The 16390-nt window shown below is 39.0% G+C and overlaps 1 protein-coding gene across 1 annotated transcript in view; it reads right to left on the bottom strand.

Annotated features, from left to right (window-relative positions):
• Positions 1-1046: 1046 nt before the first annotated feature.
• SERTAD2 (SERTA domain containing 2) overlaps positions 1047-16390 on the bottom strand; it is a 35409-nt gene continuing 20065 nt past the window's right edge. The window contains exon 2 of the mRNA XM_053459732.1: positions 1047-3461. Coding sequence (XP_053315707.1) covers positions 2492-3457 — 966 coding nt within the window. The 5' untranslated portion in view covers positions 3458-3461 and the 3' untranslated portion in view covers positions 1047-2491. The remainder of the gene's footprint in view (positions 3462-16390) is intronic.

Here is a 16390-nt window from a genome sequence, read left to right as displayed (position 1 = left end):
ATCTGATGTTGAATTAAAGAGACACTACAGCCGCCTTCATGCATATTCACAGAGTATTTTAATATGCATTCTTCATTAGTGGGGTTGTCGGGGACAGAAAACCGTCCCTTTAAGGCAGCAGTCCGGCTCCAGTTAACAGTCCTGAACAGCTAAGGGCCACAAATGGACAGCCTCTGTTGGATAAAGCTAACCTGAAATAGCAGAGGGGATTTACATCTATTCTGTTATAGAAAAGTGCCAAGAACGGCATCTTCTGCCAAATGACAATGTGTCACTTCTTCTAATCCTCAGACAATATGGCCGTTCTTAGAAAATATGAAGGCTACTGTAGTATAGACAAGAAATAACACTCCTGGATCCATTGTGCTGCAGTAATAAAAGATACCTGGGGTATTTTGTCTGTTTTTGACAGATAATTCCTAATCAAATGGATTAAAATAAGACAACAAAAGTGTTAAAAGGGAAGAAAGCGAATAAAAGGTATAAAACTGCATATACTTCCCGCTTATGTGTATAGACCCTGGCAGTATCCTTGTCTATGAGACATATTCTGATATATTAATCAAAGATTAAGTGGAACGTCTCCACCCCAGGAACTAAGAGAACACAAAAATGCAAGTTGGTTGTAGTCAGAGAAGGTAATTAAAACAGTTCATCTTATTCATGTAGTGAACATACTGAGACACATGTAATAAGATTATGAATATTAAAATGTAATTTCTCGATGACTTAAGTGTCTTCGGGGCTCTTTACACCCTGAAAGTGTAATTCAAAGGGAAAGCCACTAAAATAAGTTGTACAACCAACTTGGTATTGCTCAAAGCACAACATTTTTAGCACTTTTCCTGTATTACGTTATGAAAATTGTGTGTCCGATGCAATGTCTGTATAGACAATCAAGGGGAAAAAATCCATAATAAATAGTTTGTATCTGAGCTCAAATAAAGTGGCAAAACTTTCCATTGGATCGAAGCGAAATATACTGGGTTAATGCAAACAAAAATGCTGAAGCGCTAAATGTATGCGGCGTAAGAGAACGGGGCACCTTATTTTTGTCTTAAATCCTAGCTGGGGGTAAGCAATGGATTGTACTCTACACAGCAGTCCCTCTGGTCAACACCTTCAATCTAATGGAACACTGACATCTTTCCGATGGAAACGTTTTTGAAAGGGATGCTTGGGAAAGCCCACGTGGTAACCTAAATAAAGCTATCATTAATTTGGAGACCATGCCAACCAAATACTGAAAATTCCATCAGCAATTATACTGCCTTATGCACGCTAGTCTGCAATTTCAGAAAAAAGCATGCGTTGTAGTGAAAGGGTTTTTTTTGCCGTCTATAAAATGGCATTAGGACTTCAATCTTAGGACTTCTTACAGATTTGATCACAAAAACACTGAGTGGTGAGAACAATGATTAAGAGCACTACATGAATTCTGGAACTCAACTGGTTACAATTAGAATGTCTACATAATTATTTCGCTTGCTGTGTAATTCCGACGTTCATAATCAGCAAGAAGAAGATGGTTTAAAACATTGATTATTAAAAAGCAAAATACATTTGTTAACTAGTAATAAATACTTGGTTTTTTTTACACAATGGCTGCAAAAGATTTCTTCACCATTCCTCACCTATTCTGTAACCTTTACTATGTCGAAAGATCTACGGGAAACTCACAATTGAGTTAAATGTATCTGCTGCCCCCTGGTGGTAAGACTGGTGTCCTGCTCTCTATTTGTTTCCCCATCTAACATATTTTAATTGCACAGGTTTTTATTTGATTTCTTCGTGGCCACATAGGCATAAAAATATTCCAATAGGCTTATTAAAAGCACAGGCCTATCTTGTACATTAGAAGTAAGAGAGGAACTTCATACCCAAATCCTTACAAAATAATTTTGAGTTTATAAATACCAGTTGTTTTCTGCTTTTTTTTTCTTTTTCCTAGAAAAACAATATCATAAATGACCGGATCTGTACAAAAATATTAAAAAAAAGACATTTGGACAGCAGTATCTAAGCAGCCATGTATATGCATTTTCTTGTTTTACTGTAAAAGCTGTTAATGCCTCTATTAACCTAAAAAGGACTAAAATGCCAAAAAGGGGCTTTGATTACCTTAATAATAAAAAATTACCTTTTGCATTAAAACTTATTGAAAAAATAGACAATTATGCACATGCAATTTACAGCGTTCCCGCCCACCCTCCCCGCAGCATAATTCTTGTGCTTAACATATATAACTTTAGCTGATGTTTTTATTTTTGTTCGATAGTTTGGAATACGCAATCTTCAAAGGATTGTGGTATGATATTCCTTGGAGAACCACTTTTAAAATATTTCTAAAGTGGTCATACTGAAGGCACTCCTATACAGCATTATGCCATATTTATCAAAATCCTTACTCTTTTTTAAAATTTCCTTAAAAGGCAAGAGTACGCATGCACAGTGCTGAGAATCTGAAAGGGTTAGGAATATAAAGTCTGCTTTAGGATCCAACCAGAACCTCCATGATATGATCTAATTCCGTGAGGTCCATTTTAAAAGGCTGATTTGGGGTTACTGGTTGGCCACTATAAGGAGACAATGTTTTTAGGAGTTCATCCGGTGCCATTTTAGAGGCTGTTCCAGCGCTGGATGTGCAAGGGTCAAAGTCGTACATGGACGTGTCAATATCAGAAAAAAGAATGTCATCCAAGGTCAGGTCTGTAAGAAAGCCAGTAGATGTTGTTAATTCAAAATTCCCAGGAAGGGGATCCATTAGTTTTGGCTCACTTGTTCTGCTCTCTTGTGTTCCCTCAGGCTTCAGAGCGCCAGATGCAGCAGGTTCATCTTTGAGATGTGCTGCCCCTGCTTCTGCGATTGCAGTTGCCTCTATGGAGGTAGTTGTTGGACAAAGCTCCTCAATTTCATCCAAGGCTGAGGAAAAACTGTCTTTTACTGGCTGGACACAAGGCGGAGAAGGTGTTGGAGGAGGTGGTAGTAGTAGTTTGCTGTTAGGACCATTCTGCTGTACTGTTTGGGAAGTGCAAAATGCGTCATCCTCAAGCAAGGAGGCCGGTGTGAGGCAAGACTCTAGTGGTGTAGTGCTTACTAAGTCAGTGGGTTGAATAGGCTGGGAGGCAATATGGCTGAATGCAGGTTGAGCCTCCTGGTAGCTGTCACCTAGAGGGTCAGCAGGCTGAGACGTGCCAAGAAACACAGGCCTTAGACTACCCTCTTGCTTGAGCTCCTCCTGGATTCTCCTCAGCATGTTATTAATTAAAACTGTTTTTTGCAAGCTTGGCTCAGTCAGCGGCCTGTGGTTGTAGAGTTTCATAAGGGAAATGTTGAAGATAGTCTGGCGCTGTAAAGTGTAGGACACCTTAGATGGTCCATCCGTAGGAGATACCACTTTGCCTTCCAGCCCATCTTCATGCTCGTCAAACTTCCGCTTTCCCGCTTTAGCCAACATATATCTGCAACGAAAAAGAGTAGTTTTATTCAACAAATGAGGATTTGTGGGAGAGCTGCAGTGAGATGAAGTCTACATCCCCAGCATTTATGGTCCTGGCTGGAAGCCTAGGAGTTATACAAAGCACCCTCACTCCTTCAAATTGCCCCTTTCCAGGTGAAGACAGTCCTATATATTGATATTAATAACCTTTAAACACTGGGAAAGTGGCTCATAACCAAAAGAAACCTACACTCCAGAAGCAGACTTCAGTAGCTCCCAAAAACACCTTTCCAATAAAGGGTGCTATATAACTTTAAAAAATATATATAGTTCACTATAAGGGTTTTCATCTCTGAACATTAACACTCATCTAAAAAGCACTATGCAACTTAATTCATACGAATGATTCTGAGCACATGGGGGTAGGTGCTTCAGATGAATGGATGGAGGTTAAGGGTCCAAAAATAGCAGACATGCAGCTTCAGTATCCAAACAGGGGTTAGGTTATTTCCGAACACTTATTCCATGTTCATGTGCCTTCCTCTATTCAGAGGATGGCATTTGAAAACAGAAATAAACTGGCATCTGTGAGTTTTAAGGATAAACTTGTTTCAGCAGAGATAACCCAACCAGATGCCGATAAGAATAATTTTAAGGTTGAAACACTGCCAAGTTCAGCATGGTACAGTGGTGCCACTTTAGGGCAAGGCAGTAATCAAGCAATATTAACATTACCAGTCATACTCAGCAAGGGAATGTTATTCTTACAACAGAAGCCATGGCAAACAAAGTGTTAATCAGCTTTAAACATGTCATGTACACTAGAATGTACATTTCCATCATATTTGTTCGGTAGCCGTGATAAAAGAAATATCGAGCCAAATGGTAGATACTGCAAAGGAATATAGAGTTTGGTGGGTTTGCCGTGTTATTTCTCTGGCACAGGAGAGGTGAACTCAATGTAAACATCATATATCTGCTGTAGTGGACATATACTAGATGTCTCTGCAGTGAATATGCTCATTAACCTGTTACTTCCCCAGATAGTTCTCTACTAGATTGACAGCAGACGGTCCCACAGTGCACCACCGGCTGCTTTAAGACAAAGTAAAGGAGCAATGTTTGAGGACTTAACAAGGGAGAGATACATAGATTTTTCGTTTTTGTATTGCCTTTCCTTGTGCTCCCAGACTTTTACAATTAGTAGAAAATACAGTGGCAAACACAAATCATGAATAATTCCCACCCAATGTAATAATCACCAGCTATGACCGTATCTATGGTAGGATCATGCATGGTGGTCAGATGGTGAGGTTACTCTGAAAAACAAGGAAAGCCACCCAACAACTTGAGGTTTTGTTCCATTCCACCAATCCTTGCCTAGTGAGAAATGTCTGCTTGAAGACAATAAGAAGTTAATTATGTTTATACGGCAACAGCAGCATGTATTTTGTTTTGGCTAGAAAAGAGCGATGAACCACAAAGACAAGACTATAAAACACTTCTGGATCGGATTTCTTATTTTGGTATCCTGGAACATTCGGTGTCAGTGATGGAGAGATCTCTAGGACACTATATACAAACTCACTGAAGATGCAGAGGGGTAAGAAGGTCCCTGTTACTCTTCTGAGAACGCCTCTATACCCATCGGTCAATTAATTTTCTCCTTTGGCTTTTCTCTCCCAGAAGCCTTGAGAACAATGTACCCACAACCCTTGTTCTTGCACATATCAGGCTTCTTCTATGCAGAGAAGTCTGTCGTTTAGGTGGGATCTTTACTGATATTGCTTGTTTAAAAGCAAGTAAAATAAGACACATATGATCAAGAGACTGACCCATACTTCGGCCATCTTTGTTTTTGTGGTATTACTAATAATGCATCAATTTGTGTGGTTTATACAGCGATAGCATACCGAAATAGCATAAGGGTTTAAGGAGAGCTGTTATAATGCCACTGAGAATTTTTTGAAGTGTGTCCCAAAAACGGAACTATAATAGTGCAACCATATTTTATCCTTCTGTGCCGCTTTATTTAGCATAGGTGACATATATGAAGACATTCCGTGCCTCTACAGATCCCAAGATATTTGAAATGCCATTACTGGTTTCAGTATGCAAGGGAAAGTATGTTTCATTTAAACACTTCATTTCCTGTTTGTCATATGTGAACTGCACGGTTTGCCGCTTAAGAAATTTAGGAATAGATCCTCCCTGTCCTGACATTTAGCTGTAGTTAACGGAGTGCTTGCGATCTTTTAGTGTCTGAACTATAGCACCCACTGAACACCACAGGATCATTAAAGCACCGTATGGGCCAAAATCAGTGAACCCCTAAGTAGGGACTAACTGTAGAATATGACAACATACTTTGAACATTACATACAACGCACAAGCCTAGTCTATAAACAATAGTTTGCAGCATCTAGTCGTCTAGCAGTGACCGGTCTAACTACAGACGTGTTCGGCACACGCAAGTCAAGCACACGTTACAAGCAGATTGATAATTCTATCTATGTTCTAACATAAAGCTGCCCAGCAGGGGTCTGTGCTTAGTGATCCTGTTTAGCCAAGAAAATACGGTAACTTTAGTCTCCTACGTGGGAAATGGTCCCAGATGAAGAGAACGAACATGTGAAGAATAGAAAGTCATGTGCGAGGGAAACTGACTCATATCTGGCAAGATGAGCAGAGCATACAGGTTTCCAGGAACTAGTGGGCACAGAGCAGCTGATACATAGCCACTTAGATTACCCGAAGAGCTTGCAATCACTGCTGTGTCTTCTGTACATGATAGAAACTTTCTCTGTACGTGTTTATGATATCCCGAAGATATCTCTCGTTAGAATACCTTAGCTTTACTATTTTAACACACCTTTACCCAAGATGGACCACTAACGCAAAGAGTCAGAAGGGTTTGGGTCCCGAAGGGTCCTTTCTAAATTGCTACACTTTTGAGGTAGGGTTACTTCTATATATTTACATGAGTGAATATAGTATTTACCCTTAACTTCATGCATTCATAGCAATTATTGTATCTTTTATATTGTTTCGCTGAAGGTAATTAAATGTTTTTGTAGCCGTCTGTAACAAGTACTGAGTGAGATGACTCTTAGTCTAGTGCGCAGAGGTCCTCCGGTAATAACAATACTCGCATATACGGGGAAAATGTTTCTTTCAAAGATCATCCAAGGAACCGGTACATACATTTTCATAAAATCAAACCAACACAGGACATGAATCCCAGAGCTCTGTTATGACGCGGAATAAGTGGTCTGTGGTGGTGACAGCTTTATGTGACATATTAATGTGGAATTATGTAGTTCTTGGACTTCATTTTTAAAATCTGGGACCTTCTAGAAGAGGACACAAGACTGCCGTGTGATATTTTACCTCCTTGAGCTAACGTAACGGGATAAAAGAAATAAAAAGATAACTACAATCTTGTCTTCTTTTGCTTCACTGAGTGATCTTAATTGAGAACCATTCATATGTACACAACAATAGTGTGTGGGGGGTGGGGTATTGGGGGTTTTAATGACATAATGGTCAAGAATAAAGGCCAAAAGCTTTGAAAAAGGTCACTAGAATATAGTTTCATTACGGAGTTGGTACAGTTTAATTATGCTCAACAACATAAAAAATGTAATTTTCTTTCTGCTTCTTAGTGATACAATTTACGCTGTGTCTTACAGGGCAGGATTCTAACACCAAAGCCTCGGAGACGGTTATAATTACACAAAGCGGGAGAACGGAATGCAAAAGGGTCTGTGTTTGAAACTAAAAAAAATGGAGCAGCTTATTTATTATAAAATAGTCCCGCTAAAATTGAATATTAAAGTACTTAGTGAGTGAGTTAATGTGGATTCCTCAAAAGTGAAAAAAGAACTTACCTGAGGTAGAAGCTGCAGCCCTAAAGCTGTCCTCCTCCTCAGTAGTCAGATGATTCTTGCCACTGATTGGCTGCTTGAAACAGCCAATTAATGGCAGGAAGATGCTCCCAAAGGGGGTATCAAAAGATTTTTCTCCAATATTATCTATCCCTGAGATCATTTGTTAAGATGGAATGTAGAGTTATGGACAGCAGCTTTAAACCACCAGTGTCTTCATCTGCTTCTGTCTGACTGCCTTTCCATTTGTGTTTCCGTGTCTCTACTCTGTGTGCTATCTCCTATCTTTTTTTGTGTTTCTGTATCACATTTTGTGCTTGTTATGTTGTCTGTCTGTCTCACAACTCTTTCTATGGCTCTCAAACAACGTGGACGTAGGGGTGGTGGGAAGGGGAGAGGAAGCTCAGAGTATTTCCAAAGTGTTTCAGCATGAGTCAGAATTCCAAATGGCAGTCTTTCACAACACAAAACAAAATGATCATTACAAGGATATACAGCCACAAGTTTCCTCCTTAACCCAGGTAACCCGGACACTTGGGTAATCGCCATAGCTGGCTAAAGGAAGCTCTGGAGCGAATAAAGATGTGGTAAGTGTGTTATTGCCACATACATTGAATCATTACCCTATAAACATGACGAGGTGTCGCTCTTATTAAACAGTAGATGCTAGACTGCTGGCCCGATATATGTTCTCAGTGAAGGCCGGGCTTCCGTTAAATACCCGATCTCTGTAACACAAGGACAGGGTATCGTTCTGCAGACCGCGCATTACCACGCTGTACGCGAAGAATCAGAGGGGGAAGATGTTTCAGACGTGACCGGTTACAGCAGATGTCTGTAAAGGAGGTTTTATCCACACGCAGTCGTCGTTATCAGCTAGAGGATAATAGACTGATGAGCAATGCGTAGTACAGCTATTAATCTGAAAAGGGTTTTTTTCTTCTGCTTTCCTGTCAGTCGCTTACAGGAAATAACCAGATACGACAATTTGCCTATGGGAAATCATAATCGCTTCTGCCGCAGCAAACAAATCAGAGCTAAACATATAAATAAATGAAAAAGTACACTTAAACCAGGTGCGCGTTAGTAAAAAACAGCTAATAAATTCTAAATTGCACATAGTGACTAGTGTGGAACTAGGTGCCAATGTAACCGCAGAGAACTCAGAGGTCTGGTGATGTATTAGTCGTTGCTCCCCCACATGCCAAGAGCCCTTGTTAATGCTCTGCCATTAGATCGGAACCCCCATTGTACTGCGCTGCAGAATATGATGGCGCTATAAAAGCAATAAATAATAGAATAGGAAAGAGTTAGCTCCAGGCTGTGCAACACTGAGAATCTGTCCATACCCCAGAGACTTTGACTTTAAAAACTTAGTTCCAAATATGATGACTTGAAGTACTGTCGCCACAACAGAACATTTTGCTGGTAAGGTTGCAACACACATAGCAATCGGAAATGATGAAAAAATGTTTAATATAAACACTTTTGCTAATTTTCTAAAACTGTGAAGCTGCTTAACAACAAGATGTAAGTATGTATCCACAGAGATGTTTATAAAATACCCCGAACACAGTAAAACAGCAGCAGCAGATCCAAAGCCCCCACCGGCTTCAGGGACTTCCCCACTGAGAGCCCGAGAATCAGACAGACATATTACACAAACAACAAGGTTTTGTCTAAAGCTCCCTCAGGCTGATACAATTATCCCACATAGAAACGACGTGTCTATTATCTGAAGAGCCATGCAGCAAGAGTTATGTATAATGAACAATATTCTGGTAAATATGGTGCAGTCGCCATGGCATCTGAAGGAATGTCCCAGCTGACCGGGACTTTGCCCCAGACATCTACACAGAGCAAGCCATTATGGCTTTCAAGTTGGCCGTAGACATTCTTGGCTACACAAATGGAATGAAACGGAGTCACAACATAAATAATTTCTGATTTTGTGACCCTTTTGGGTTAGTTGTAACCAACTAACAGGCCTTCTGGTGCATGTGCATAATTAGCACTTTAAACGTAAAGTAAAAACGCAGTGTTAATAATCGAGAAGCCTTTAACCACTCGAGTGGAGGAAAAAAAACAGGAGACAATGCCTGAGGAGGCAAATACATTTTACATGACATCTATTAATCAGTTATAAATACAGACTATGTTCGGGGACGGGGGTACACGGGGTCATTTTAGGAGAGAATGAATAGCAGATTTGTCCTTAATTCTCTAAATTCACAACTTGAAAGGAAAAGACTGTATGTGCCACACCTACGTTTTTATGAACACTAGGAAGCCAGATTATATATATATATATATATATATATATATATATACACATATACACATATACAGTATGTACATACATATATACATATACAGTATGTATATATATATATATATATATATATATATATATATATATATACATATATACATACATATACAGTATGTATATATATGTTCCATGCAATATATGTACAAATTACAAAATATTTATTAATGACAACATGGGAACTGCACCCGTAACATGCACCAATAAGGCCGGGCTGGGGTATTGAAGACATATATTACAGAGAGTAGTACTATATCATTTTCTCATGTTGCTCCCTACAGTTTGCATAAAAATCCATATATATTATTATATTTGTTAGAAACAGTTTTAACAGGATTGTATATGGTACATCTCTTGCTAGGAAACAGTGATAGCAAATCCTACATTCACTTTCTGTTAAATGAATAATTAAGGGGAACCGGTCATGGAAAATGATATCGCTTTAACAAGCCATTTGCTTCTGATCCCTACACCTCGTGCAAGCCAAATTAAATGTATAGATCAAGAATAGAACAATCATTTTAATCAACTTGATCTCGTTAACCATCATAGGGCGACCTTCTGGGATGATGGTTTTTCCACTTAAAAGGGGGGATTTTGTTGCCTCAAAGTTTGGTAATACTTAGCAGTGACTCTATATATCAGCAGGAAGTATGGCTTTGCTGGATATTGATAAACTAATAATGCAATACCATTAATCAATATATTTGATTTAAAATAGTTTAAACATTTTAATATACGTGAAAGAAGCAGTAAAGAAGGTGACACAGGCAAGACATTTGGGACAGGGACTTTCTTGTTTTGCAGCAATCAGTCATGGCCCTGTATAACTGATAGCCCGGCAATCGAGCTGGCAGTCTGTATGTGCCATGTAGCAGCCCAGCAAGATTTTTTAGTAGACACACTATACCAGCCACAGTAGACTTTAACATTAACCCCTTAAGGACAATAGGCGGTCCCTAAACCCATTGAAAACAATGCATTTTGAGCCCGTACATGTACAGGCTTTGTCATTAAGGGGTTAAAAAACATTTAAACTTGCATGCAAAATGTTGTTTTCCTACAATGTGCCTTTAAGTGGCGTATTTGGGCTACGAGCCACCAGCTGGAGAAACTAGTTTTTGCAGTTTTATTGTAAATCACTCCTGTTAGGGACCTCAAGGTTTACCTAGGAGGAAAGGAATTGGACAGGAAGCGTCCTACTTCCTACTTAACATACTGTACATACAATGCGGCATTAACCACAAGGCAACGCAGGCCGAGGTGAATTTCAGAATGAAAGTGAACTAAGGACACCCGTATGACAGGCAGCGAACACGTAAACTGATCTAGAACAATAAAATAAATAAAATATAACCTTATCATATATTCGTTTAGATTTTTTTCCATCCATCTGTGCAGACCTAAGGGGGGAAAAAAATGTCCTTTTTGTTTAAATAAGTACAATTCTATAGCTTTCTACCTTAGGGATGTTTATTTACCAAAGCAAGTTTGTTGACTTAATCAGAATGTTCATGTTTTGAGAGACGAGAGGGAGAGAGACAGCATGGTTCAGCATGTTGAGACCTGCAGCTTTGAGTATCTGGAGGACCAGATGGACTTGTCTTGTAAATCTACTAAAGAGCAAGTTAAAAACCAGAATTATAAAATAATATTAATATTACTCAGACACCTTAACGTTTATCAGTAACATATATATATAACGAGTTTGGTACAATAGATGCCACCTAAACTAGCCAAGCCGTCATGTCCTTTTCTCAGATACTATTATCTTTGCTATGCAATTAACATCAGTCAATCGCCAAAATGTACTTATGATTAGTGTTGGGTGTTACCTTTAGTCTCAACCCCATGATTAGGCTGGCACTCACTGCTCATATGAAGCAAAAATAACACCGTATGAGCCATGTATTATTCAAACAGAAAAGTAGAAAGAGTACCAACTGGAACTTTTTATCTTGACACAAAACCCATTCTTTTTTCACGTGTTCCTGAATCAGAACGATTACTTCTCAGAATTTTCTGTGAAACGGTTATAACGTCCTACTTTTTACTATCTGAAGTTGCATTGGATCTCAGTGAATGTTTATGGACATCTTATAACCTTAGCGTATCACCCCAATCCTGCCCTCTAGCTGAGTAGGGCCCGTTAATGTGGATATGCGATCATCACACCAGTCTCACTGAATAGAGAAAGCTGGTAAAACACGGAGCTCTAAAGGAGAAAAAGTTTAGGAGGCAGCTCGATTTTTAATAGAGGCGAGGAATTGATATAATTTAGGTGCCACACCTCGCTGCCTCCTGGGATCTTTCCAGCTCTGCTATAAGGTACGCTTCTCAAGAATAGGTGTATCTAGTGAATACTCAACGAAACATGAGTGCAGCATGGGCGGCTGTTCAGCTGGAAGCCACTGTGCATCGTTACTACAGTACACATCATTTCCATAAAAGCTCCTTTTTCTAAAAAAAAAAAAAAAAAAAAAAAAAAGGTCAAATGTATTTTACTTTTGGTAATATCATTATTTTAAAAAACACAAGTCTTTCTTTTTGGAACCTGAATGAGTATACTGTGCTTTTCTGTGAAGTGTTCCAGGACTCTTGTCTAACAAGCGGAGTCGTCACTTTAAATGGAAGCACAAGAGCCTATTCATAACTACATATGGGCAAAAGGTCATTTTTTTCCCCCCTCTTTGCGAAAAACTTTCATTAAATTGCTGTCATTTTCCAAGAACTTTTCTCTCTTAAGGATATATGTTTTTGTGAAAAAAAAAATAAAGTGTATGAAACAAGTAAAGCTAAATATTTGGAAGACGGCAGCAAAATAAATAAAATAAACAGAAATTCCAGGAATATTATGCATCCCGAAAACGAAGGTAAATTACAGTTGAATATGTGAACCCTTTCCAGCCGTGACTCTCTTTCTACCTATGCAGATCATAATAGCTATGGTTCTTGGGATAAGCCATACTGACTTTATGTGCCAATTATCTTTAAATCAGGGCCGGCATTGTCACCTATGAACTAGGAGATGATTATTATATGCCATATGCTTTGTTGTAAGAAGAAAAAACCTAAAACTAAAAATAAGCAAGGTTAACACAAATTTAGAAGTAGAAATGTTTTATTCCTTCATATATAAATTAGACAATTAGAATTAAATTTTATGTCTTGAAGCAGGAAACATAACAGGTGTAGCCAGCACGTAAGGGATGGTTTAATGACCTCCCCATTAAAGAAGAATGCATATTAGTATTTTGAAAGTTATTATGCATTCTTCAAAAAATAATTAGAGCAGAAAGCACTTACCTGACCTAAAAGCTGCAGCCCTGTTGCAGCAGCAGCACTCCTCCTTCGTGGTCAGACATTAGTGGCCAATAATTGGCCACTTGAATGGGATGGCCTGCATGGCATATGCATGCAGGGGTCTGAACAGGAGGCGGCGAGTATAACACACGCAGGGAGAAGTGTTCAGCTGAACGCATATGCTGCATGGCATATAGCAAACTATGTCTCTGGTATCTCCTGCATGGACCACACACGTTCAGCAGGCAGTACCCTAGTTGTCCTATATGCTCGGGTTAGCCTTTACTATCCATGTACTGTACTACAGCATTTTTATTTATTATGGCCATATTTAAGAAAAAGTAGCAGCCGACACCCATACAACAATGTAATAATAATGGCAATAAATAACAACATGCATATCTTTATGGCAGGCCATTGGGACAGGAGGATCTCAAGAGGATCTGTGTGGCATCACATGACATTGGGTGACCTCATGTGACATCATTGCTGAAGTCAGGAATTGATGAGATGGTTAAGACAGTTCACATTTCTCCCCGAATGAACGGCAATTGCCTCCCCCTTTCTGAGAACTACGCAGTTACAGGAACACTTCCATAGTGTACCAAGTGTTCATTCATGTGCAATTAAAATATTACTTTGTAATAGTTAACTTATTGACATTTGATGAATTACCCTTGGATTGTCACAATAATAGAAAGGTTTACTTAATAAATTGGCAAAGAAACCTGCACTCCTATATATGAAACAACATGGACAGCCCTGATTTAAGTAACAGGTCTATGGCCGCTGCAGGGGCCCCTATGATAGATATACCCACTGTGGTTTTAAATGTCTTTGGATTGTGGCCCTTGGCAGCGCAGGAAAACTTCTTTTTGACAGTGACTGTTCCCCTTTAATAATACGATACGCATCCCTGCTTAGCCGTAAACTAAATAAGTTATGACTTTTAATTGTTCTGTATTTCCCCTGATTCTTCACTTCAGTACAAATATTGAATCCCAGTAAACAAAAAAATAAAACACAAATTAAACAAAAAGCCTAAATTAAAATGCATTTTTACGTATAAATGAAGCAATAATGAAAAGCAACTGTGTACACATATAATACATAAATAAATAAAATTAAAAAAAAAAGTCCATAAAACAACTTTCAGGATTGAGTGCTAATTAACAGAGTTTAACCCAGCACCACATGTTTCTTTGTAGCTCGGTCCCAGCAGTAACATCCATGTTAATTAGAAAGTGAGACAAAACCTTCTTTAACAAATAAGCAATGTAATTATAAAGCGAGTTAATAGCGTAGAGCCAGCTAATGTGTTCCAGCGATATTTTGAATCTGTAATCTGATACTACTGTTTCCATCCTCGTGCTGGGCTTTTCTCTCCCTTGTTGCATGCTGTGCTATTTAGAGCCCAGAGGGCAAGACAAGTTTTAGCTGTTTATTAATGTTCAGACACAGGGTTTTGACTGCGATGTGCGCTGTACACTCAGTGTATCTATCGGGGCTTCGTCGCTGCTCGCCAGACTGCTCCGACACTTAACTTCTGCAAGGAGCGACAAACGATCGTGTTATATATTGTTTACCGAGCGGAATGCATCCTCGAGCGCCCTTAACCACTCATTTGCCAGAGAGATCGGTGACATCTTGTCCTGACCCTACCTTCTCCGAAAAGTGTTTATAGCCAATTATGTACTAAACGGCAACACCGATGACAGAGAGATTGCTTAACTGCCCTTATTCCCATAACCACAAGAGTGGACTGTCACAATGTGTCCTATGCAGTCAGTTATTATTATTATTATCTTTTATTTATATAGCGCCAACAATTTACGCAGCGCTTAAGTTGTACGTGTTGTTGGCTTCTGATGGGATGTGTAGCCGCAACGTCGACAGCCGCATCATATTTATGGAGAACAAGCAGATTATAAAGGGACTTTAGCTACATTTTACTCCAAGGAAGGTTAGGCTTTGAAAAAAACAGTGAATTAAAAAAAAGAATGTGTGTGTTAGAATGGACATTGTCCATAGGTAACTTCTAATCAAATATATAGCAGTGTCACAAAGAAATGTTTATCGATTGCAAGGAGCAAGCTGAATGGTGCATTGAGGGCATAGATTACTTTATACAGGTCTGTATATAGTGTATATAGTATGTGTCCATACTGCTGTTGCACACATACAGCTAATCCATGGAACGCAACGCACAGATTGACCACGCTGTCTACCTCGGCAATCCAAGAGACATCCAATGGCTCTGAGCTCGGTATGTATTTACATAAACCTCAGGTTACAGCTAAATGAGAGGCCAAGATCGAGAAAACACTTGGTCTGTCTGCCTGAAAAAAGACTAAGTAACAAAAATAATTTAAGAAATATTCTGCGCTTCACAAGAAATGAACTTTTGGCGCACTTATGAAATCTGGTGTAGCAGGGCATGAGCCGAGATGGGGCCAATGCGCAGACCTCGGCCTGGCGTACCTAGTCCATACAGAAGCTGAACGAAAGCCACCCTTCAGATACCGGTTTTGTCAGGAACATCCTTCAGGGTGTGTGTGTCACTAATTGCAATGGGATAATTCATTTTTAACTGGTTTGGGCCTAGCTGGTAAGGAGCCAGGCATTAGGGTTGAGTTGGGGTTGAGGTCACGCCAGCTCCACCAGATAAACACTGGGTACAAAAAAACTAATTGCCAACTACATAGTCTAAAATAAAATGCTTATTGTATATTATTATTTATTGATGAATAAAAAGCCATCATATTCCACAACCTAGTGTTATGGGCGAACAGGACGTGTCAAATAATAGTCTGGACTAACAGAAACAAAATGTTATGAGGGCCCTGCTCAAACAAGTTTACTAGCTTACACATCAAGTAAACCTTTTGTAGGAAACATTTTTGAATAGTAAAGGGTGATATAACATCTAAAAAAAAAACAAAGAAAAATCACTTCTCATCTAGAACCCTTTAAAAACCACAAGGAAAAAGCGGTGGTCCATGAAACACACGCTTAAGGTGAAACGGCTTTACTTTATTATCAGAGAAACTATTTGCAAAAAGGAGAACTTCCTCAAACACATGAATGTTTTTTCGCTCGTCACATGATCTAGACGTTTTTAATAGACGTCTTCCGATCACACAAATAGTTACTAAATTATACAGCAAGTAAATGGGTTTTCTTCCTACAAACAGAAAACGATAGCAGTGTCAGAGTTAAAAATCAGCCGTTTCCAGCTACAATAGACATGTACAGCATAGACAATGTCTGCCCTGTATTTTTGATCCATGTACTGTTATTTTAATACACACAACCTCCTTCAAAACAAGGACAGTTCTAGGTGACCCCAAACTTTTGGATGGCAGAGTGTGTGTGTATAAGTATAATTTGGTTATCGCGTTCCATATATCAAATTGAAAGCACATATCGTGA

Source organism: Spea bombifrons, chromosome 3 (assembly GCF_027358695.1).
Source record: "Spea bombifrons isolate aSpeBom1 chromosome 3, aSpeBom1.2.pri, whole genome shotgun sequence".
Classification (NCBI taxonomy): domain Eukaryota; kingdom Metazoa; phylum Chordata; class Amphibia; order Anura; family Pelobatidae; genus Spea; species Spea bombifrons.
The sequence above is the reverse complement of the archived record's forward strand: the minus strand, read 5'-3'. Positions and strand labels throughout refer to the sequence as shown.